The sequence below is a fragment of the Coturnix japonica genome, chromosome 9, assembly GCF_054131305.1.
Source record: "Coturnix japonica strain WE chromosome 9, WE-NBRP24, whole genome shotgun sequence".
In the NCBI taxonomy this organism is placed as follows: Eukaryota; Metazoa; Chordata; class Aves; order Galliformes; family Phasianidae; genus Coturnix; species Coturnix japonica.
The window spans coordinates 19,830,190-19,851,823 of record NC_140671.1 but is presented as its reverse complement, the minus strand read 5'-3'; the positions used below and the strand labels follow the sequence as shown (position 1 = coordinate 19,851,823).

Genomic DNA, 21,634 nt, shown 5'->3' with positions numbered 1-21,634 from the left:
TTTAGAATATTCAATAAAATTAAGATATGTGTTAGTATCTAGGCTGTTGTCTTTGAAAAGATATTTGGACTCTTGGCAGAGACTTGCAGCCTCTGTACTATGTTAAAAATTCATCTTTGTTTTAAATCAGGTTCCTCCCACTGGTTCTGTAGTCGTGCTGTGTGAATTTGCGTGTGCTTTCAGTTGGGTTCCTCTTTGATAGCTGTTGGGGGAACTTATCTTTTAATAAGGAAAGTAGTTTAGTCTGAGCATGTAAAGGTAATCGTAGATAATGTAGAAAGTCGGTTGCTTCTGTTGTCAGAGTCAAAAACAATGAGGAAGTATCTTTGCCTCCAATGCCATGTAATTGTAAACAATGGTACTCAGCACTGGTGAGGCCACATCTTGATACTGTGTTCAGTTTTGGGCTCCTCGCTACAAGAAAGACATCAAGGCCCTGGAACACATCCAGAGAAGGGCAACAAAACTGGTAAGGGGTCTGGAGCACAAGTTTTATGTGGAGCAGCTCAGGGAGCTGGGATTGTTTAGCCTGGAGAAGAGGAGGTTCAGGGGAGACCTCATTGCACTCTACAACTTCCTGAAGGGAGGTTGTGATGAGGAGGGGTTTGGCCTCTTCTCCCAGGTGACAAACAGGACCTGAGGAAATAAGTATGAATAAAGGAATAGATAATGTCTTCATGACTGAGGAGCGTGTGTTGGCTTTTCTACAGGACTGTGTGAAAGGACCTTTTAGTAAGAACAGCTGCACAGCAAACTTATTAAGTCCAGAATATCGGAAGCAGGTGGACCGTGTGGGACCTCTGCTAGCTTATGTTGCTGTCTGTGTATGTTACTTGCTATATTTCAGTTTTTTGTTTAAGATTAGTTATTACTGCAATTTTAGAAATATGTATTTCTTCAGCTCTGAGATACCTACGTGCTACAGCATGTATTCCTTGCTTGGCCAATAAACTGTCAAGCAATACTGTCCTCATAATCTGCTAATGTTTCAGAGAACTGATTAGTGCTACAGCAGTGGTAATGAGGATTGAACTAGCTAGTTTAAGCTTCAGTGCAAGTATCAAGGGGAGAGCGGCTCAGAATCTTTTGAATTCCCAGGATTCCTGAGAGAGTGAACTTTCATCAGGCAAGATATTTATTAGTAGTCCTGTTCATTCAGCAACTTGGAGCTGTGAGGCCACCCCCTCCAGGCCACTGGCAGTGTTTGTTGACCCTTTGGTTCCAGAGGAAAACATGCTTACTTGTTTCTTGACTTAAAATCTCCAAAGTTTATGGATAGGAGATAATGTTTACATGTGGCATGACCTGATTTGTAGATTTGTTTTGGAAGGAAAAATAAAAAGTACTGCAAACATTCATTTTCATGTTGTATTCAAACTAATGTACTGAGATTATGTAAACGGCAGTGTTGTCTGCAATTTGCTGCATGGTCTCAAATTTTGGAAAGTTTATTGCAAGCTTTTCATGCAAGAGGAAGGAGTCTGTATGTTTGATTTAGTTAAAGATCCAGTGTTGAAGTACTTGAGCATGAAGTGAGGGCCCGGTGTTGTAAAGCCCCGTAATTAACTTCTTCTTAATGTGATATTAATACTCAGAATTGCAAGTAGTGTTGCTGTTATAGTCACACAGTTGAAACTCTATCTGGATGAGGAAAAAGTTAAATTTGGCTTCTCTATTTTTGTGCTTAGATCTTGGCAATAGCTTGACTGTTGATAGAAAACAGATTTTGGCTTCTATGAGCTCGTCTATAGGAAAGCTAATCGTCTCCCTGTTTGTATTTAGAACCATCCACGAGTAGATCAGCATTGAACTGTTCATCTGTATTAACGAGGCCCTCTCTTCATTGGGGCCATTTGAACTGTAACGTGTCAGATTCCACTGTGCCACCCTGTCAGCCCTCTACATCTTCTTCACTTGGCATTGGCAATCCTGGACTGTCTCTAGTAAAGGAAATAAAAGATTCTACCTCTCAGCACGATGATGATAACATCTCAACAACTAGTGGCTTCTCCTGTAGAGCATCTGAGAAAGGTAATTTTCATATTTTTTTTAGGCTTTAGTGTAATTTTTACATCATGTGAAATACTTTGCATCCATTCATATTCCTCATCAACTTAGTAAATAAGTGAATGTCAACTTTGGAAGTGAGAATTGCATTTTATTTTTAGTGTTTTAGAAGTATTTGTTTCAGTCAACGTTTTAATGTAACTGTGTTCAGAAGTGCATTATGAGACCTTGGTATTACAAAAAAAATCAGTTCTGATTTACCCACTCTCAGCTAGTTGTATGTAAATATTGAACTGGGATGGTAGCAAGTGAAAGTGAATTGCTTTAGCTCAACAACTAGGTTTATTGCTTAGAAGGAAAAGCTACTGTCCAACAGACAGCTAGTGAGTAACTACAGGTGACAAATGGCAATGCAGGTTGTTTTGTTGTGTTTCACAAAGAGCAGATAAAGGAACTATTCTGACTGTGCAAGTTTTGAGCTGCTTTTCTGGCCTTTCTTGAAAGAAGGCTTCAGCTGTCAGTGCTGCCGTGTTTTATGCTGAGTTCACTAAGGAATGATTTTTGTATTAAAGAGCTTAGGTCAGTGTGATCCTTAATAACGGGAGTTCTTTTTGTCCTCGAGGCTTTTATATCCAGTGTTTGTCTTTTTGGCAGATACCGCAGTTTCAAAAAATAATTCAGCACCACTGCTCTGGTCCGCAGAAGCTGAAAGATCTCATTCCCTCACCCAACATTCTGCATCTAGTTCAAAGAAACCTGCATTCAATTTATCTGCTTTTGGAGCTCTCTCTCCTGTAAGTACTGCACAGTATTTGTTTTAATCATTTGAAATGCATACCCATTTTACTGACCAGTTACCATGCTATGTTTCTATAGACGCTTGGAAACACTTCTGTCTTTAAGACAAGCCAGCTTGGAGACTCTCCATTTTTCCCTGGAAAGAGCACTTATGGTGGAAGGGCTGCAGCTGCAAGGCAGACAAAAGTGCGAGCTGCTCCTTATCAGGTAAGAGAAAAACAGTGTGGTAAGAAATTGTGGTTGAAATATTAAAGTAGCACTGTAGCTTTGAGAGGGGAGCCAAGAATGTGGCAACAGCTCCTATTCTTCCCTCTTTGCCTACAAGAGCAGAAGTTTAAATGACAATTGTTATTCAAATTATTTTAATGGTTATTATGTAAGTATTTGTTGGAATGAAGGAGAATGACTGTTAAAGCTAGATGTTTGTAGTTGGGATTTCCTCTGTTAAGTCTTTAAAAATATTCCATTTGAGTGCTGTTGTATACCTCTAACTGTATCACGTTAAAATAACGTCATGCAATTAGAACAATGACAGCACAACACTGAAAACTTGTGCTTATAGTAGCAAAAGCTGCAGTGGTCAGACCTGTCTGATATTTATCTGTAGAAATTACACAATCATATCTATGCTCATGCTATGAATAAATTGTATGAGGCTGTTTGCTCTTTACTGTATCTAGAATTAGCATTACAGATCCTTTGTTCTAATACTGAGAGGAGCATGCAGGACTAAATGCCAATCTCGAGGTGAACAGTAGCATTCTTTTTTCTTTTAATGTTTCGCACTGTTCTTGAAAAGAGTTATTTGCCCATAAGAGTTCTTGGTGTTCTGAAATGAAGCTGTAAATGAATGCTGACAACTCTTAATAGCTAGAGTGCAAGTTTCTGATGTATGGGAAACCTTGAAAACTTGTTTTTAAAACTTCCTGAAAGCTGGGAGCCCTCTATGATCAGTTATTTAAACTTTTTGCAGTGTAACTGTAGGTTATACTGAAAATAGGAACCAAAATATTAGGCTTTTAAAGGAGACAGTAGCTTACTTATTCCTGTATGCTGTGGATTACAGCAACATACTGAGGAGAGTCCAGAAGGCCACCAAGGTGATGAGGGGTTTGGAACACCTCTCTTGTGGGAAGAGGCTGAGAGAGCCGGGCCTGTTTAGGGAGATCTCATCAGTGTCTGTAAATCCTTGAAGAGCGGATGCCAAAAGGGTGAAGCACTGGTCTCTTTTCAGTGTTGCCTAGTGCTGGGACAGGAGTCATTGGGCACAAACTGGAACACTGGAGGTTCCATGTAGATACCAGGAAGCACTTCTGTGCTGTGCAGGTGATGGAACATTGATACAGGCTATTCAGAGGCTGTCGAGTCTCTTCCTTGGAGGTCTCCCTAAGATGTCTGGATGCAGGCAAGAGAGAAGTAGAACTAAAAACTCCTGGTTGCGGTTATATACACTGATTTAAAGATGGTATTGTACCATCATGAAACTCCTGAGGTCTGTGTTGTTAGTGAAAGCGCTGTCTGGATCACAAGCCTTTGCTTCAGTTCAGTTTTCCTAATTACTGCTTCAGAGACACCGGCAGTCATAACATCTTCCATCTTTACTTTCTACACATATGGGCTTCTTGTTTTTGTTTTATCCCGTGTGCAAGATGTATTGGAGACCCAGTTAAACTGCTATAACTCAGAATGTTTTTTCATTATCTTGAGCTCCCAGCGAATGCGTTTTTCTCTGTCATCGGAGAATATTGGTTATATTGTTCGTGTAGCCTGGGGCCATAAAATACACGTGTGTTTAACTCAAAATTGAACAGCATGACAATTACAATGTTGTTTTTTCAGACACCAGTAAGGCAAATGAAAGCTAAACAAGCAAACGTGCAATCCTATGGTGTGACGAGTTCCACAGCACGGCGCATCCTGCAGTCACTAGAGAAGATGTCAAGTCCTCTGGCAGTAAGCAGCACTCCTTTTAATATATTAGTAAAACTTAGTAGATGTGCCAGTAAAGAATGAAAGTCTTCCCTATGTTGAGCCCTGTTTAATTTATTGCATTATTTTTTCCACAGGATGCTAAAAGAATTCCATCTTCTGTTACCAGTCCACTGTCTTCTGTAAGTTGACCACCAAACCTATTGCATGAAACCCTCTCTCAGGGAAAAAAAACAACTCTAATATTTGGGCTTTCTTTTTTTCTCTTAGCCTGTGGACAGAAGCGTGCTGTGTATCACGGGCTTCCATTCCCCACGAAAACAGGTAAGAACCAGGAACGTCTTAAGCTGAGAAATTGTCTTTCCTTCAGTGCTATCACAAGAAATTTCACAAACCTCGGTGGCAATGTATGCATGAGTACAAGTTAATGTTAGCATTACAGTTATAAATTCATGTCTTGGTTGTGTAGCTAAAATGTGCCATTCTGCCTGCACTAAATGAAGAGCTGTGAAGATTACTCAGGTTAAACATTTATGTGATCTTTGTGTGGTGGTGTCTTGATATGTCAAATGAAGAAACAACTTTCCTAGAGTGCATAAAGTGGTTTTGTCTTGTTCTGCATCTTGGAGTGAAGCTGTGTGTTAAAATTCCTATTTAGGAAAGCTTGATCTTAAAGAAATTATCACAGATAGCAAAGTAATGATTGAGTGGTCATACAGATTTTGTGCAGGCTTCTGTGTTGATTCAAGCACTGAAAAAGAATACTTCTGTTTACTATCACCATCCAGATAACGAGAAAGAAAACTGTTAATTTCTGTCCTTTATACAATCCCTTGATCGGTGTATAATTAAGTTTACAATCACTTCAGAGTTTCCAATCATCTGAGACTTCCTGCACCTTCTTTTTGCCGTGTGCTAAATTGCAGGATTATTGAAAATAAAGTACAGCTTGTTACCCAATTAACTGCAAGCAAATCTGGTGTGAATTCTCAGTCAAATTGTAGAACCACACCTGTGATAAGGCATTAAGAAAGATCTGCCAAATTTGCAACAGGGAGCTTGAAGTTGTCAGGCAGTAAACGAATGTTGCACACAGCTGTCACTGGGTAAAAGGAGATAGACTGTCTGTTCACAATACTAGGATTCATAATATTTGGCAGGAGAAGGGTGGCCCGTGATGAAAACAATTATTTGTGAAGGACATGGCTCTCCGTTTTCCTGCTGAAGTGAGCGTGTGGTTGACAGAGCTCTTGTACGCTCAGGCAAAACTTTTGCAGTGGGTAGCAGTGATGTATGTGGCATTTCACTTATTTCAAGGATCTGCACCAGACAGAATAGCTCTTGGTGTACTGAACAGCTAACTGGGCAATACTTTGAACAGGGAAGTTAAAGTACTTTAAATCTATTTAGTACAAATCTAAAATGTTAGATGACATATTAGTGAATGAGATTAATTTAATATTATTTGACAACATTTTTTACTTTTTGCTCTACTGGCTCTACTGTTTGTTTGGCTCTGTAGGAGGAAAATCTATGTAGTATGTAGCTCAGAAGGCCCTATCAGTTGCTTAATGCTTTGAATGATAAATCAATGGGTTAAGCTAGTAAAAACTATCACAGTGTAGGCAGAGGAAGAGAGGGGAGTATTGTAGGAACATGAGTTATTTTGGTTATGGTAGTGTGAATTGTTTTGTCTATGAAACTAAGTGCCAAAGTTTGAAATGAGATTTAGTCAAGCTTTGGCTACTTCTATGTAGCTTCTGTGTAGCTTTCTGGACTCGATCTCTGGTTTTCTGGTGATTTCCCTCTGTGAGTTGAATGCATTTAGAGTTGAGTTCCAAGACTAATAGGATGTTTATAGTTCTGTAAATGTTTTCATCCATAAATAGTGCAGTTAGTTTTGGTGCATGAAAGAATAAATTGATTATCGCTTCCCTTTCTAAGATGGAATCTCAGCATCCACCTGTTCAAAGAGTGGTGACACCAAAGGCAATCTCTCTGTCAGGAGTTCTGGCCCGTTATGTCAAGCCATCTCTGACTCCATCTGCTGATTCTAGCAAAATTCACCAGAGAGTAGATACAAAGCACAAAGTAAGTAAATTTTGCAGCCCTTACCTGCCTGGAATGTTTCTGACCAATTCCTATACCGAGATGTTCTTTCTTTGCAGAGTGTACTGCTAGTACATTTGGGATATGCATTAAAACTGTGGGAACTACTGAGAAATAGGTTGAGTTTTTCTGGATTAAATTACATTTTTGGAATGATTAAGTGGCTTGTGGTTGTTTCACAATGTAATGATGTACTGTAGGATCAGGTTGTTTTCAGTGAAAGAATATTAAAAGACAGAAGCGACATTTTCCTTTTGTATCCTCCTGTACACAAAGTTTTCTGTATGTTTTTCTTTCTGAAAAACCACCGCATTCCCAGTATTGGTCTGAGTGTAAAAATGGCCCGGTGTTAAATCTGTGGACCTTATAGGGAAGAGATGAAAGTGGACGGTCATTTCTGATTAATTACTGCTTTGAAACCTCTCAATCTCTGTATCATTTAGCCAGCATAATCTTTCTTTAGAAGAGTTCTAAAAAAGAGCGTAGCTGCAACTGCTTGGGTTTTTTTGGGGAGGGAAGGTTGTACTGTTCTGTTTTGTTCTTTGATAAATGATATAACTGAAGCCCTTTTTAAGGGTCGGTAAACTAGCACTAGCTTTATTAACAACTTGATTTGATTCCCTACCATGCAATACTATTATCGTTATGTTTTGTTTAATTATGTTCTTTGGTAGAGAGTTTGACAGATGTGGTTAACTGTTCTGTCAGTTCATCCTCGATGCAAAGAGAAGCAGCAGTACTTGTTTTAGCCCCCAAATGTAGCTGAGCTGTACCTAGAATACTGAATTAGGGAACGAGATTTATTAGCTAGAGGTGTATTTAGTGGTATAAATTAAAAAGCTAGCAAACAAAAATACAAAAAAAAATACGAGTCATTGTCTTTACTTTGCATATAGTATATATCTTCAGCTAAATCTTGAAATAATTTGCAGGAAATGAAAGAGAAGAGTTTGCCTTTAGAACAGCGTGTAGAACCATCTGAAAGGTATGACAGATCTATTAATTTAAGACTAACTTGTATGAAGAAAACTGTCTCCTTTGTCACTATGTTCTGCCTGTATGTCTCTTAGAAAACGCAGTAACAGTTCTCAGTAATGGGAACAAGAATTCTGTATTTTGAGAGCTGTAAAGTCTAAATCACATTTGAAGATCAATATAAGTTTGAAAAAAAATTTGTTTTTAAGATTGGAAGGAAGATAAACAAGAAGAAAATTAGATTATCAGTGATGTATCAGAAATGATTTCTTTCCCATGTCTGTATCCTTAGTAGGATAGGAAGACTGGAAACAAGGTATGTCATTGTAGTGGAAATGCTAAGTCACAGCCTGAAGCAGTGATTGAGCACCTGATGGGGGAGGCAGGGCCAACCCAGGTGAGCTCAGGTACCTGCAGTGCACCTCAGTGACCAGAAGGAGTGTGGAGCCAGACCTTATTTAAGGGTTGGCAGTGGAGGTGAGGGTATCTTGCTGGAGATCCCTGCCTGCCTGAGGCCTTCCAAGGGCAAGCAGCTTTTTTACTTTGTTTCTACAACCATGGCTGCTGCATTTGGGATTATCTTCACTTTCTGTAGCCTAGAACTTAGCTACCCTGCTGTCATTGCTGTGTTTTCCATTGCACTGTAGCATTATAGTTACGATGCTGTATCTGCAGAAGGAGTATTTGCTATTGGAGGCCTTTTTTTCTTTAGGAAGTAAAGACAGTTTAGTTTTCACTTCAATGAAGTCTACAGTGTAAGAAATTTCACTTTGGCAGATATTCTGTAGTTTATCAATTTACTTATTGGCAATGGAACCATTTATCCATCTTGATATTCTCTGGAGTAAGACCTATTAGTTTTAGTTAGGATGAGAACCCGGAGCTTTACAGAACCTTTTGAGGCCAAGTGCCAGCTTGTTCCTAAAACGAAGTTCTCAGGGAGTTAACAGTTGTAATTGTCCAGAGGAGATTGATCTGTACTATACTGCTTACTTGTTTTAGGTAGGTAGGATGAGTTCTCCAGATAACGTCAATAGCTTTCCTTTCTGGACTAATAGTTTGTTCTGTAAAGCTTGACTGAAGGCACTTTGCACTCTAAGGTTACCTTTTAGGGTGTGGATTTTTCTCTTCAAACAACAGTAACAGGGCTCTGTTCATCTGCCAAGCAATTCCAGTGTGGCCTGGGGCATTCTTTGGCTCATAATAAAAAACAAAATGAAACAACCAACAAAACAACACCTCAACGCTTTGATTTGGCATTTAAAAGTATGACTTCACAGCAGCTGCCTTGTCAGGGGTGTGAGAGGTTGGCTTTAAGGTTTTGGTCTTAATGAAAAGAGGCGTTCAGTTTGACTTGTGGTTTCATTCCAAACAGCTCTGAATCATCTTTTGTTGAAATCCATTCTACTCCTCCATGTAGAGATTCAGAATACATACTGCATTTTATTTTGTACGCAATGTTTATTGCACTATTGCAATGTTGCAGTGTCTTACTTTTTGTCCATAGAGTAGATAAGCTGGCATACTGGTTAAACTATTTTCAACCTACCAAGGGCTATTTGTTCTTTAAACTTGCCTGGTTGTGGGATGGATTTACTTGAAGCCTGACAAATGTCTTTGCCCCTTGAAGCTGATACGTGTTAAGAGAAAGAGGGAAACAGACTATTATATGCAGGCTATAGTTGTCTGTACAAATATCTATTTTGACATAAGACTTTTTTCAGAATTCTGATTGACTGACAGTTTGGTTTAGAGAAAAGCCTGAGCTTTATGGCCTTAGGGATCTGGCTTCCCCTCAACAGTTACAGTGCTAATCAAGCTGCTTTCAAGTGTCTGACAAGTTTAGACTGATTCTTTTCCTCAGTCTTCCAGAAACTGGACCTGGTATCTTCCAATGTCAACTAATAGATTACTTTAACAACTGATGGGATAAGCATTGATATAATGATTTATTTTTTTTTCCCAGGGATATTTCATTTTGTTGCCACAGTACTTCTGATGTTATTTCTTATTTCACTTCTGGTTTGGGGTACGTTTTCTTCTCTTAACCACTTGCATTGGGAAATCTTTCTGGTTTTGATCTAGGCTTTCATAATAAACAGAGAAATGCCTTTGTATGCATTACAAAAGGGATCTGTGTTCGTGTCTGAAAAGACTTCTGGAATGTTGGCATAGCCAAACACCTCTGCTGTTCCTGCTGATGGCCACATAAAAGCCTGAGCTGCTTCTCAAACTTCTTGCCATCTTAAAGGCTTGCTCTGCTGTTGGCGGTGTTTCCCTTATGTGCATATGTGCACTTTTTGTGTATTTTCATGAGTTGTTCTTTTTATATCCTTGTAGAGTTAATGTTTATCACAGAATTGGAGAACCAGTCCACGTCTGGGCTAATTAAAAGAAACATTAGAAATTATCGATATGAATCAGCTGTTCTATTTCAGGTCTTCTGGCTTAGTCATTATTTCCATATGGATGTTGCAACTTTATGTATGTCATTTTCCTTCCTGTTCTTTTTTAAAACTTGATTTTCTATATAGCAGTAATTGTATTTACCGGCATTTAGGAACTTTTGAAGCAGCTTAACTGTTTCTTCTGATTCTGATGAAGAGGTTTCATTTCAAGGACTAATGATGGCTACAATAGCTCAAAAAGAAATTGACAATTTTTTCTTATTTTTCTTTCCTTTTTTTTTTTTTTTTTAAACCCCATCCCATGTGTTGTTATTCAGTGCTAGCAATTCAACCTACTCCAAATTCAGTACTCCTGCATCCAATGGTCTGTCTTCAGGAGTAAGTGGTGTTGGCAAGATGAGAAGGGTAAGAGGAGTGCACTACGTGTCAAAGTCTGGACAAGAACAGGTAGGTGACTCTTGCATTGATTGTTGTCTTTGAGATGACTGAAGTATATCAGTTTTATTGCCTCATAGTAAATGATAAGAATGCAGCCTTAGGATTTTTTCTTGTGGGTTTCAGAGCAAACTCGTATTTACTTACTCTGAACCTTGCTTATGAAGTTCTGAATTGGTAGTTCTGCTACGCTGGAGATTCCTCGTACTAGGAAGTTTCCCACCAGCAGTTAAATGAATGAATCCTAAGAGTAGGAATGTTTTGGTGGAGGTTTGTATGGTTTCTATAATGCAGCGATACTTGAAACAAGTGTCAAGTATGTAAACAAAGTTTATTGAATTTATTCTTTCCTGTTTAAGTCTTGTACGGGCCAGGAGTCCAAAAGAGAATTAGAAAATGGTGTTCTGCATGTCTGCTAATGATGACTTAGGATTGCTGATACTTACTGAACTTGTAGTGAAAGGCTTTTTTTCCTGTTTTAAGGGGAAAAGGTCTATTTTATCAAACTGTAGCCACAAATATTCAAGATTATTTTTCTGATTGGATGTTATCTGAGCTGCCTATGACTGTATCTTTAGTGTCAGTCTTTATGTTGGTCTTTTAGCTGATGCAATATAAAGAAATCATAAACAATGGAGTATGTTTATGTAATTCAAATAAAATAGTGATGCAGATAAAAATAGCTAAGTTCCATTAACTTTTCAGACCATAATAGTGAAACACTTGTAAGTCGTAGGATACGCTTGAATGTCTGTAGTACCAATTTATCCCTCTGCTTAGTCATTCATTTCTATTTAGATCTTGGTGCTTCTGTGCAGCCTGTGATTAGATTGGCAGTTCTCATTTAAACCCTAACTCATTCAGTCTTGGTTATCAAATAGCTTAAAAGGCAAGAACAAACGCTGTTGTTTTTAAGATGTACTGATATATGATTTGCATCCTTACATGTGGTATAGGCTGGATTTACCAGAGTAAATGTTCTTTCATCTGTAGTTTTCTTTGTAGGTATTTTGTGTTTTGTTGTGTGGGTTCAGTACACAATACTTTAAATGTTATATTTGTTCCAAATTCGCTGTTGTAGCGAATCAGAGCAGAGCAGGATGAGAAAGTAGCATGTTTTGTAAAAGAGAAAAATTTTACTTTACAACTCTAGGAAGTGGAGGAACCGGTACTCCCAAAAATATCCCTACCCATCAGTACTGCATCTCTGGCTCCATTCAACTTTAGTTTTCTGACTAGCAGTACTGTCTCATCGTCACCAAGCACTGTTTCAACATCAGTGATGAACAAGTTGAATCTATGTTGTATGCTATAAATGCTTTCCTGTATGAGTCTGTATCTGCTCTTTTGCAAGTTAACTTCTGTGGTGCTCATGAAATTAACTGGTGTTAGTTCATACTGAGTTGAGTAAGTCAGAGCTGTATTGCAGTTTGGAGAGAAAAATGCAGTTTTTTGATTGTCAGTCTTAGACTTGCAAATGTCTGGTTTGGTTTTGGAACTGTGGCAGAAAATGAAGTTGCATCAGCTTCTTTTGCATTTAAGAAATCAGATGAGAAAAAGGACGAAACTCCTGCAGCAAAGAGAGGCTTCTCTTTTGGTAACGCGGAGTCGGCTCCTGCCTCGCAGTTTGTTTTGGGAAGGAAAGAAGAGAAACAGGATTCTGTCAGTTCTGCTCCTCCGTTACTGTTTGGGAAGAAAGTTGAGAATGAAGAGTCAAAGGCACAACCTGTCTTTTCCGTTGGGCAGCCTGAACGTACCAAAGAAGAAAGCACAGCAAAACCTATGTTCAACTTCAGCTTTGTTAAACCATCGGAGAAAGAAACTGAGCAGGCAAAGCCAACTTTTTCATTTGGGGCCCAAGCCAATACTTCAGGTAAGCAGAATATCTTTTGTCTTCAGTTGTCTAAGTCCCTCAGATGGTACCTCTGAAGTCATAAGTTACAGAATCTGTAGGAGTTGCTGGGTTCATGTACTGGAGCTTTAGAAAAAGCTTAATTACTCTGTTCAGTGTGATTTGTGTTCCAGTTGTTGACGTATAGACAATTAGTAGAATTCCTGTTTTGATTTCAGTGAGTTTTAAGACTAGGTTTAGACAAAAAATATATACATATTGTCACACATTAAGGAACCTGTATTGCATCCCACATGAGCATGGATGGTTTGTATGGTTTCTGTGCTAGCAGCATAGTTGGTGGTACAGTCTTTAGCATGGCGACAGAGGCCTCATGCGATGGTTTTCATAGTGAAAGGGGATGTGAGGAGGTGTCTCATTCATGTGTTCTTGCAGCTGTGCTGCTGCAATTTACTGCCATGAAGGTGTGGAAATTGCTTAATAGGTACTACACAGTTTTGTGCATCTTTAACCTTCTGAAAGAGCGGGCTGAAAGATTTTAGTAACAATTGCCATGTGGAAGAATTCTGATTCTGATTTCATGACTTATCAGCCATGGTTTGCAGAACAGCGTTCATTACTCACTTCTACTAACTTTGGAAGTTATAAGGGAAGGAACAGAGAGAATAAAAGCAACGCATGGGGTTATGGTTCTTATGATTGAGTTGAAGTTCTGGAGTTTGATTTAACCATGGAAATTTGATGAAACACCTTGTGTAAAAATGAGATTTTAACGAGCCTTCTTCAGCACAGTAGAGAGTCCCTTAAAAGTGGCATAGATGAAAAGGGTCCGTAACTTCTGGAAAAACAGCAGTGGGAAATCAAGAACAGGGTCAGGTGTAATAATGAGAGAGCAGAAGCTTAGGGAAAGCTGAAGAACTGCATACTTTAAAAGATAACTTTAAATGTAAAATTGCACTCAGTACTTTGTGACAGTTCTGTAACAGAATCACACAGAATCACAGAATTACCCGGGTTGGAAGGGACCTCAAGGATCATGTAGTTCCAACCCCCCTGCCTAGCAGGGCCACCAAACATACACATTTACTAGATCAGGTTGCCCAGGGCCCTGTCCAACCTGGTCTTGAACACCTCCAAGGACGGGGCATCCACAACCTCACTGGGCAGCCTGTTCCAGGACCTAACCACCCTTCTAGTAAAGAACTTTCCCCTAACATCCAACCTAAATCTTCCCTCCTTCAACTTAAAACCATTTCCCCTAGTCCTGCTATTATCAGCCCTTTCGAAGAGTTTACTCCCCTCCTGGGAGTAAGTTCCCTTCAGGTATTGAAAGGCTGCAATGAGGTCACCTCGCAACCTTCTCTTCTCCAGGCTGAACAAACCCAACTCCCTCAGCCTGTCCTCATAGGGGAGGTGCTCCAGCCCCCTGATCATCTTTGTGGCCCTCCTCTGGACCCTTTCCAAAATCTCCATATCTTTTTTGTACTGAGGGCTCCACACCTGGACACAGTACTCCAGATGGGGCCTCACAAGAGCAGAGTAGAGAGGGACGATCACCTCCCTATCCCTGCTGACCACCCCTCTCCTGATGGAGCCCAGGATCCCATTTGCTTTCTGGGCTGCCAGAGCGCACTGCTGGCTCATGTTAAGTTTCTCATCTATCAGGACCCCTAGGTCTTTTTCAGCCGAGCTGCTCTCAAGGACAACTCCTCCCAGCCTGTACAGGTGCCTGGGGTTCTTCCGGCCCAAGTGCAAAACCTTGCACTTTGCCGTGTTGAACCTCATTAGGTTCACCCGAGCCCAGCTTTCCAGCCTGTCAAGGTCCCTCTGAATGGCATCTGTTCCCTCCACCGTATCGACTGCACCACTCAGCTTGGTGTCATCAGCAAACTTGCTGAGGGTGCACTCCATTCCCTCATCGATGTCATTAATAAAGATGTTAAAGAGCACCGGTCCCAAGACAGACCCTTGAGGGACGCCGCTCGTTACCGGCCTCCACCTGGACATTGAGCCATTGACCACCACCCTCTGTCTGCGGCCTTTCAACCAATTGCTTATCCATCTAGTTGTCCACCCATCAAATCCACCTCCCTCCAATTTGGAGATGAGGATGTGATGGGGGACCATGTCAAAGGCCTTGCTCAGGTCCAGGTAAATGACATCGGTCGCCTTCCCTTCATCCACCAACGCCGTCACTCCATCATAGAAGGCCACAAGATTAGTTAAGCATGACCTTCCCCTGGTGAAGCCATGCTGGCTGTCTCGGATCACATGCTTGTTCTTTATGCGATCAAGCATGTTGTCCAGGAGGATCTGTTCCATAATCTTCCCAGGCACAGAGGTGAGACTCACCGGCCTGTAGTTACCCGGGTCGTCCCTGCTCCCCTTCTTGTAAATGGGAGTGACGTGACCCTTCCTCCAATCATCCGGGACCTCACCTGACAGCCACGACTTCTCAAATATGATGGAGAGCGGCTCAGCAACCACCTCAGCCAGCTCCTTCAGGACCCTGGGATGCACGCCATCTGGCCCCATAGACTTATACTCATTCAGTCTAAGGAGGCACTCTCGGACTTGCTCTACCCTTACAGTGGGGAGGGATTTACCTCCTTGGTCCCCACATGGAGGTATGGGGGTGCAAGACTTAGGGACGTGAAAAAGACTAGAATCCTGGCCACCAGTGAAGACCGAGGTGAAGAACTCATTCAGCACCTCAGCTTTCTCTTCATCTGTTGAAGCCATTTCTCCTTTTAAATTTACCAGAGTAGGCACGCCCATTTTGGCCTGTCTCTTCTGGCCAATACAGAACAGGGGGCTGTTCTCTGTGGCTCCCAAAAGCAGGTCTTGAAAGTACTGAATTACAGTGAGCTTAAGCCAAAAGAGTGAGGCTGCAGGATGATGGGCTTAGCCAGCTTTAGGGCTGTAGGCACAGGGCTGTAATTTCAGGAGAGGCTACAAAAGCAGCTGTACCACTGTGGGTTGTTTTTTTTTTGGTGTGTTATTTAACAAACTACAGAAGTGTTGCAGGTAATGCATGTTGTTCTTCTCAGAGCATCTGAAGAATAGTTTTGTTTGAGGAGCTGAGATGTACTGGTTCATTCTGGTTCCAGTTGTTATAGCCAGTGCTTGGTGTCCGTAACTACTAAAGCCTAGAACTGTGGTGGTGTCATCATTCTTCACAATTCTCCCATTCCTTTAATTGCACATGGCAGCGATCAGTGTATTAAACCTGGATTTTATGTAATCCACAGTAGCTGGATAATAGTTGAGACATCGTCCAGCATTTCTCTTTGTACAGTGGCTGGAACAGGGTCTCTCTGTTGCGCTTGGTTTGCCGTCTTGCAGCGTTTTATGTTCTGTTCTCCCTCTCAGATCAAGGAGCAGCAAAGCCATCCTTCAGCTTCTTGAGCTCTAGTTCCTCCAGCGCAGCCGTACCTGCCACTTCAGCCAACAGCAGCAGCCTGTTTGGCAGCGTCACTTCTTCCTCCAACCCTGCACCAGTTCCCACTCCCTTTGTGTTTGGGCAAGCCAGCAACACTGTGAGCAGCACCGCTTTTGGCAATTCTGCAGAATCTACAGCATCTCAGTCATTTGGCTTCTCTCAAGAAAACAAACCCACCACCACATCTTCCACCACTGGTGCAGCAGTTAATCCATTTGTCTTCGGTTCAGGAGCCAACAGTAGCAATGCAGCAAGTTCTGGCTTTACCTTTGGAGCCACGGCCACATCGAGTTCAACAGGTACATTTAAGCAGGTGCTTTTGTTTTTGCTCTTAGATCACAAAAGTGGAGCAGGGAAAGAGTGTTTCCTGGAGAACAGGTAGGGAAAATGCGTGGAAATTGAGAAAAGTAGTGAATATTTACATCCAACAGTATATAAACAGTGCTATTGCTTGGGGCTCAGGTCAAGTTTTGAGGCAGTCTGGGAAATACAGTTTAGGGATCAACTGGCTGTGGTGATATTTTGTGCATTGGATAATCCTTTACTGGCTTTCATTTGCATAGGAACTTGTCATTGTGAGAATGAATTTCCCTCTTCTCAGTATCCATCCAGTGCTGAAGGTTAAAAGTTAGTTTTAACTTGAATTTTTCTCTCCCATACCTAAAACTCTTCAAGCGTTGTAAATAACATCAAGATTTGTACTATCCACCCTTCACAAGTGTATATTACAAACACAGTATTGATATATGCAGCTGCTGCTTTGTAAAGCGTGACTTCTAATGAGCACGATAGCCAGTCCTTCATTTTCTTGGTCTTCATAATCTTCAAATCTTCATAAAAGTACTGGAATGCCTTTTAGTCCGTCTTAACTTCTGTTTTCCTTCCTGGAAAAACAATCAGCCATTCCGAGTTACGTTGCAGCAGTTGTTATTTTTATGTTGCGTGACATTAATCTAAATTGCATTTAGATTAATAGCGCTATTTAGAAGGTCTCTTTTTGCTCAGCAGAAATGTGTATGTTTGAAGTCACAGCTCAGTCCTGTATTTTTTTCTCATTATTTCTGCTGGCCATGCAGAACCAAAGCAGCTAATTGAATGAGCTTGTTTGCTATTATATGGAGAGACAGAATTATTCTGGTAGCTCAGTTAGGTCCCTGCAAGCCTGATGTGGTCTCCAGAAATTGATAATTGTAAACATTTGGATGAGGAAGGGGTGCAGTTGCTTATGAGAGGAAAGATTGGCATTCTCCTCATTCTAGTAGATCAGGAGCTGTGTTTTGAACGCTTAAAATAATACAAATAAGTGAGTGAGTGTTCTTTACCCGTGGTATAAATAATCTTAGTAATACAAATTAGCCTGTGCTATTTGTGGGAGCCTGCTTCTAGAGCCTGAATGGCTAACAGTAATTTGAGTCTAGACAACCCGTGTTTGAGGTGTGCGTTGTCTGACTCCTTTAAGTATGCTGTTTTTCATGTAACTTACAAGAAAAGGTAGGATTCCTATCATGAATGAGGTGCTGTTTGTTGTTTTACCTACTTGGCTGCAAACATAAAGCTCTGTAACAAACAAAACAACTCAGCACATACTGAAATTTCTCTTCTTTTCCTTTAGGGTCATCCTCTACATTTGTCTTTGGGTCTGGGTCTTCAGCGCCTGCTGCTGGACCAGCATTTGGTGCCAGTCAGCTACCAGCATTTGGCCAGAGCCAGGGCCCTGGCCAGCCAAATGCTCCCAGCTTTGGATCTTTGTCGACATCACTGTTTTCATCTGGCTCTCAGCCTGCACCTCCTGCCTTCGGCTCTGTGACAAGCAGTACTGTGTTTGGACAGCAATCGAGCCAACAGCCAGGTTTTGGCTCCGGCGCCTCCAATGCTGGTGAGTGTTGACCATCCTTTTCGTTTCAGGTCTCAAAGAGAGCTTGGTTAGTCAGTGAGTTGGTTTCCATGAAGTGCAGCTGAAGTTTAGTGAATGAAATTACTTCTGCCTTTTGTACATACTCTACTGTAAGAATTGCCCTCCATAGAGGGAGTAGACACAGGGTTAAGTATTTTGCATCTGATTCCTTACTGCCGGAGAGGTACACTACCTTCACCAATAGGTTGTACATTGTTGTATATTGTGTGCATGCAGCCATAGACTAATGGCAGTACAGGTAGCAGCAGACAGTTCCTTAGCAATTTGCCAGCAGTCTAAAAATCTCTTTATGATGCTCTACTGAAACAAATGATGTTGTCTAGGTGTTGTTCCTGTTGTAACTTAGCATTTCTGGTAAACCTCCCTCCCACCCCAAGCTGTGCCGCCTTGAGCAAGGTCTAAGCAATGTATGTTAGAGGTGGTGGGAGGAAGGAGGGGAGGACTTTCCTGGAAAGAACAAACTCAAATTTCAACTTTCTTATTCCCTTCTCCTTCTACCCTGTCTTTCTCAGGTCCCGTATTCCAGTTTGGGAGTAGTACTTCTAATTTCAACTTCACGAGTAACCCAGAAGTATTTACTTTTGGTGCAAATCCTCCTGCACCGGCAGCATCAGTACAACCTTCCAGCTCTTCAGGATTTTCATTCAGCCAACCTGCAACGTTTACAGTGGGGTAAGAGACCAAATCAGATTTTCACTTGAGCTTTTGGTACTATCTGTGGAGCGCAGGCAGCCTCTACTGATGTTAAATTGCGAGGTGCTCAGATGTACTTCGGAATTTATGTCTAAGGACAGCATCTCTCCTCGCTCTGTTAGTGTGACTGGCTAAGTAGGCAACGATGGCTTTATAGCAGCACAGCTCTCAGAAATATCATGCAGCCATGAGAAGTGTTCTTGAAAAATAAGATCTGAATTGAGCTGTTACGCTGCTGCTTACCTGCTGAATGAGAGAGATTTCATTGCTTTTGGTTTCTGGAACTCTCTTCCCGTTCATCATACGTTGTCTGTTGCCAGCTGCTGAGCAGTGAGCAGCCAGATGATAAAACAGTTGTTCTGGAATATCTGCTCAGTGCTGCTACTGAACTGTCAGCTAACAGTAGGGAACGTCAGCTCGGTTTAGACCGTCGTGAGACAGGTTAGTTTTACCCTACTGATGATGTGTCGTTGCGCTAACTCTGCGTTGTCCTAACTCTGTGCTACCGGTTTCTATTCATAGGACTAATGGAAAAAATATTTTCTCTGCCTCCGGATCTTCAGTTCCCGGTCGGAAGATAAAGACTGCAATTAGACGTAAAAAGTAATCGGCAGATTGGTAAAGCAACTTTCAAAGCAGCTGCTGCCCTGCATTGTTCAGTTGTTGGGATCGTACCTCGTGCTTGGTTAGCTGAAGTCAGATCTGCCTAAAGAAATATAAAACTTTGCTGCCCTTTCCTTCTCTCTCTGGTGTAGTTCATTTTGTAACAACTAGAGTTGGCAACAGCACCGTTCTCAAGCAAAACTATTTTAGAATCCAGCAAGTTACTTCTTTCACTGACTTGGCATGGTTCGGCTATAGAGATGAATATAGCCCGCACAGTGAATGGCTTGTACAATACCTCTTCATCTGCACCACTATGTGAGCTCATCCTGTGCAGCAGGAGGAGAACAGCTGGGAGCTGGAGGTGCTGCAGGCCCAGCTGGAGGGCGAGCGGCTCCACTGCCAGGAGCTGCAGCGCCGCTGGGCTGCCGAGAGATGTGAACTGCAGAAGGCGGCAGAGCGGGAGCGGCAGCTGCTGACCGACCAACTGCGCTGTGCCTGGGAGAAGCAGCAGGCCCAGGAAGAGCAGCAGCTGAAGGAGTGGGAGCAGCAGCAGCGGGCGACGGGGACCCGTCAGCTGCTGCTCTGGAAGGAGGCCGAGCTGCGCGCGACAAAGGAGCTGCTGCAGCGTGATTGCGATGCAGCCCTGCGCCAGGCTCGGGAGCTGCAGCAGCAGCTGGCCAAGGTGCTGAGGAACCCCCCCAGCAGCGAGGCGGCCCATGCCCAGCTGCAGGACGTCCTCAGCAAGCTGCGCTGGGAGACGGATGGTGAGCAGCCCGCCTGCATCCGCCACCTCCAGCGTCAGCTGGAGCTGGAGAGGAGGCTCTTCACCTATTACATCGTGGGGAGCTGGGCAGACATGCTCCGTAACGCAATGTCCTGCTCCCAGGAAAAAGAGGGAGCTCTGCGCCGCCACCGTGCAGAGCAGGGCTCCAGTCGACTTGCCGTGAAGGATGCTCATGTCCAGGTGAGATGACACACTGAGAGAGTGGGGATTGTTCAGCCTGGGGAGGGGAGGCTCTGGAGAAACCACAGAGCGGCCCTCCAGTGCCTGAAGGAGAACTGGGGAAATCTGGAGATGTACTGGTTGTAAGGGAGGGTAGTGATACAACAAAGGACAATGCCCTGAAAATAGAAGAGGGGAGATCTGGATGAGATATAAGAAGACAGGACACCATGAGGGGGCAGAGGCGCTGGCACAGGCTGCCCAGAGAGGCTGTGGTTGCCACACGCCTGGCAGTGCCCCAGGCCAGGCTGGACGCACCTTTGGGCAACCTGACCTAGTGGAAGTTGTCCCTGCCCTTGGCATGGGCTTGGAACGGGAGAGTCTTGAAGGCCCCTTCCTACACAAACCATTCTGTTATTCTATGATTTTCTGGTTCTAGGTGCCAGAGACAGCCAAGGAAGACCTGGGGCTCCCGGGCAGCCGGCCGTCTCCCCGCCGGGGCCCGGCACAGCCCCCCACCTGCCCTGCAAAGCGGGAGGAGAAGAGGCAGGAGCTGAAGGCACTGCAGGTCCAGCTGGAGGGCGAGCGGCTCCGCTCCCAGGAGCTGCAGCGCCGCTGCGCTGCTGAGAGACGTGAGCGGCAGGAGGCGGCAGAGCGGGAGCGGCAGCTGCTGGCCGACAAACTGCGCTCCAAGTGGGAGCGGGTGCGGGTGTCAAAGCTGCAGCGCCTGCGGGAGCAGAGCCTGAGGCAGTGGCAAGCAGAGATCTGCCAACTGCTGCAGGAGAAGGAGGCCCAGCTGCGCCAGATGCAGGAGCTGCTGCAGAAGCGGCGCAACAACACCATCCGCCAGGCATGGCAACTGCAGCGGCAGCTGGCGGAGGCGCTGCTGAGGAGCGACAGCAGCAGAGCGGACCGCAGAATGCAGCAGGAAGTCCAGCGGCAGCTCTGCTGGAAGTCCCGTGCAGAGCAGGCCGTGGAGAGCAAGCGCCTCCAGTGTGAGCTGCAGGAGCAGAGAAGACGCTTCCTGCAGTACATCCTGGAGCACGTGGAGGGGCAGCCACGCGTCTTCTTCAACAGGGCCAGGGCCTGCCATCAGGCTGTAGCAGAGGTGGGTGTTCAGGCTACAGAGCAACAAGAGGCCTGCCCACCTGAGCGCAGGGAGCAGCAGGAGCAGAACACCCATCTGCTGAGTAAGCTGAAGGAGCTGCAGAGACGGTGAAGCCTCCTTGAAGAGAAGAGCAGAAGCTCTCAGCAGATGTGGGAGGAGGTGGAGTGGCTCAAGGACAAGATGCGTACGCTCTGCCTCCGTACCCAGCAGCTGCTGGAAATAGTCCAGCAGCTCAAGGAGGCCTCTTCCGCATCCAAAGACGCCACAGAGAAGGCAGAGGACATCAACCAGCTGCAGGGAAAGCATCTGGAAAAGGATAATGGGATGGCCAAGGAAGACCCGGGGTTCCCAGGCAGCACAAGCAGCAAGCTGCTGGAGCAGTGCAGCTACCTCCAACAAGCCCTGAGCAACCTG

General features: G+C 43.3%; 2 protein-coding genes across 2 annotated transcripts in view; both read left to right on the top strand.

Moving 5' to 3' along the window:
• Positions 1-19,267, top strand: part of LOC146759764 (nuclear pore complex protein Nup153-like) — a 35,033-nt gene extending 15,766 nt beyond the window's left edge. The window contains exons 3-16 of the mRNA XM_085509648.1: positions 1,783-2,031; positions 2,662-2,801; positions 2,884-3,012; positions 4,645-4,758; positions 4,872-4,916; positions 5,005-5,058; positions 6,679-6,825; positions 7,776-7,828; positions 10,544-10,673; positions 12,204-12,534; positions 15,886-16,254; positions 17,568-17,831; positions 18,383-18,542; positions 19,086-19,267. Coding sequence (XP_085365774.1) covers positions 1,783-2,031; positions 2,662-2,801; positions 2,884-3,012; positions 4,645-4,758; positions 4,872-4,916; positions 5,005-5,058; positions 6,679-6,825; positions 7,776-7,828; positions 10,544-10,673; positions 12,204-12,534; positions 15,886-16,254; positions 17,568-17,831; positions 18,383-18,542; positions 19,086-19,170 — 2,270 coding nt within the window. The 3' untranslated portion in view covers positions 19,171-19,267. The remainder of the gene's footprint in view (positions 1-1,782; positions 2,032-2,661; positions 2,802-2,883; positions 3,013-4,644; positions 4,759-4,871; positions 4,917-5,004; positions 5,059-6,678; positions 6,826-7,775; positions 7,829-10,543; positions 10,674-12,203; positions 12,535-15,885; positions 16,255-17,567; positions 17,832-18,382; positions 18,543-19,085) is intronic.
• A 488-nt stretch (positions 19,268-19,755) lies between these two features.
• LOC146759763 (uncharacterized) lies at positions 19,756-21,354 on the top strand. The gene is made up of 2 exons (XM_085509649.1): positions 19,756-20,133; positions 20,552-21,354. Exons 1-2 carry the CDS (start codon positions 20,026-20,028, stop codon positions 21,329-21,331), a joined length of 888 nt encoding a protein of 295 aa, XP_085365775.1. The 5' UTR covers positions 19,756-20,025; the 3' UTR covers positions 21,332-21,354.
• Positions 21,355-21,634: the final 280 nt, after the last annotated feature.

Bases quoted from the DNA above. Each gene is read 5' to 3' on its own strand.
- LOC146759763 (XM_085509649.1), top strand. From the start codon at position 20,026: ATGCTCCGTAACGCAATGTCCTGCTCCCAGGAAAAAGAGGGAGCTCTG. The intron at 20,134-20,551 runs GTGAGATGACAC...TTCTGGTTCTAG, and splicing joins TGAAGGATGCTCATGTCCAG to GTGCCAGAGACAGCCAAGGA.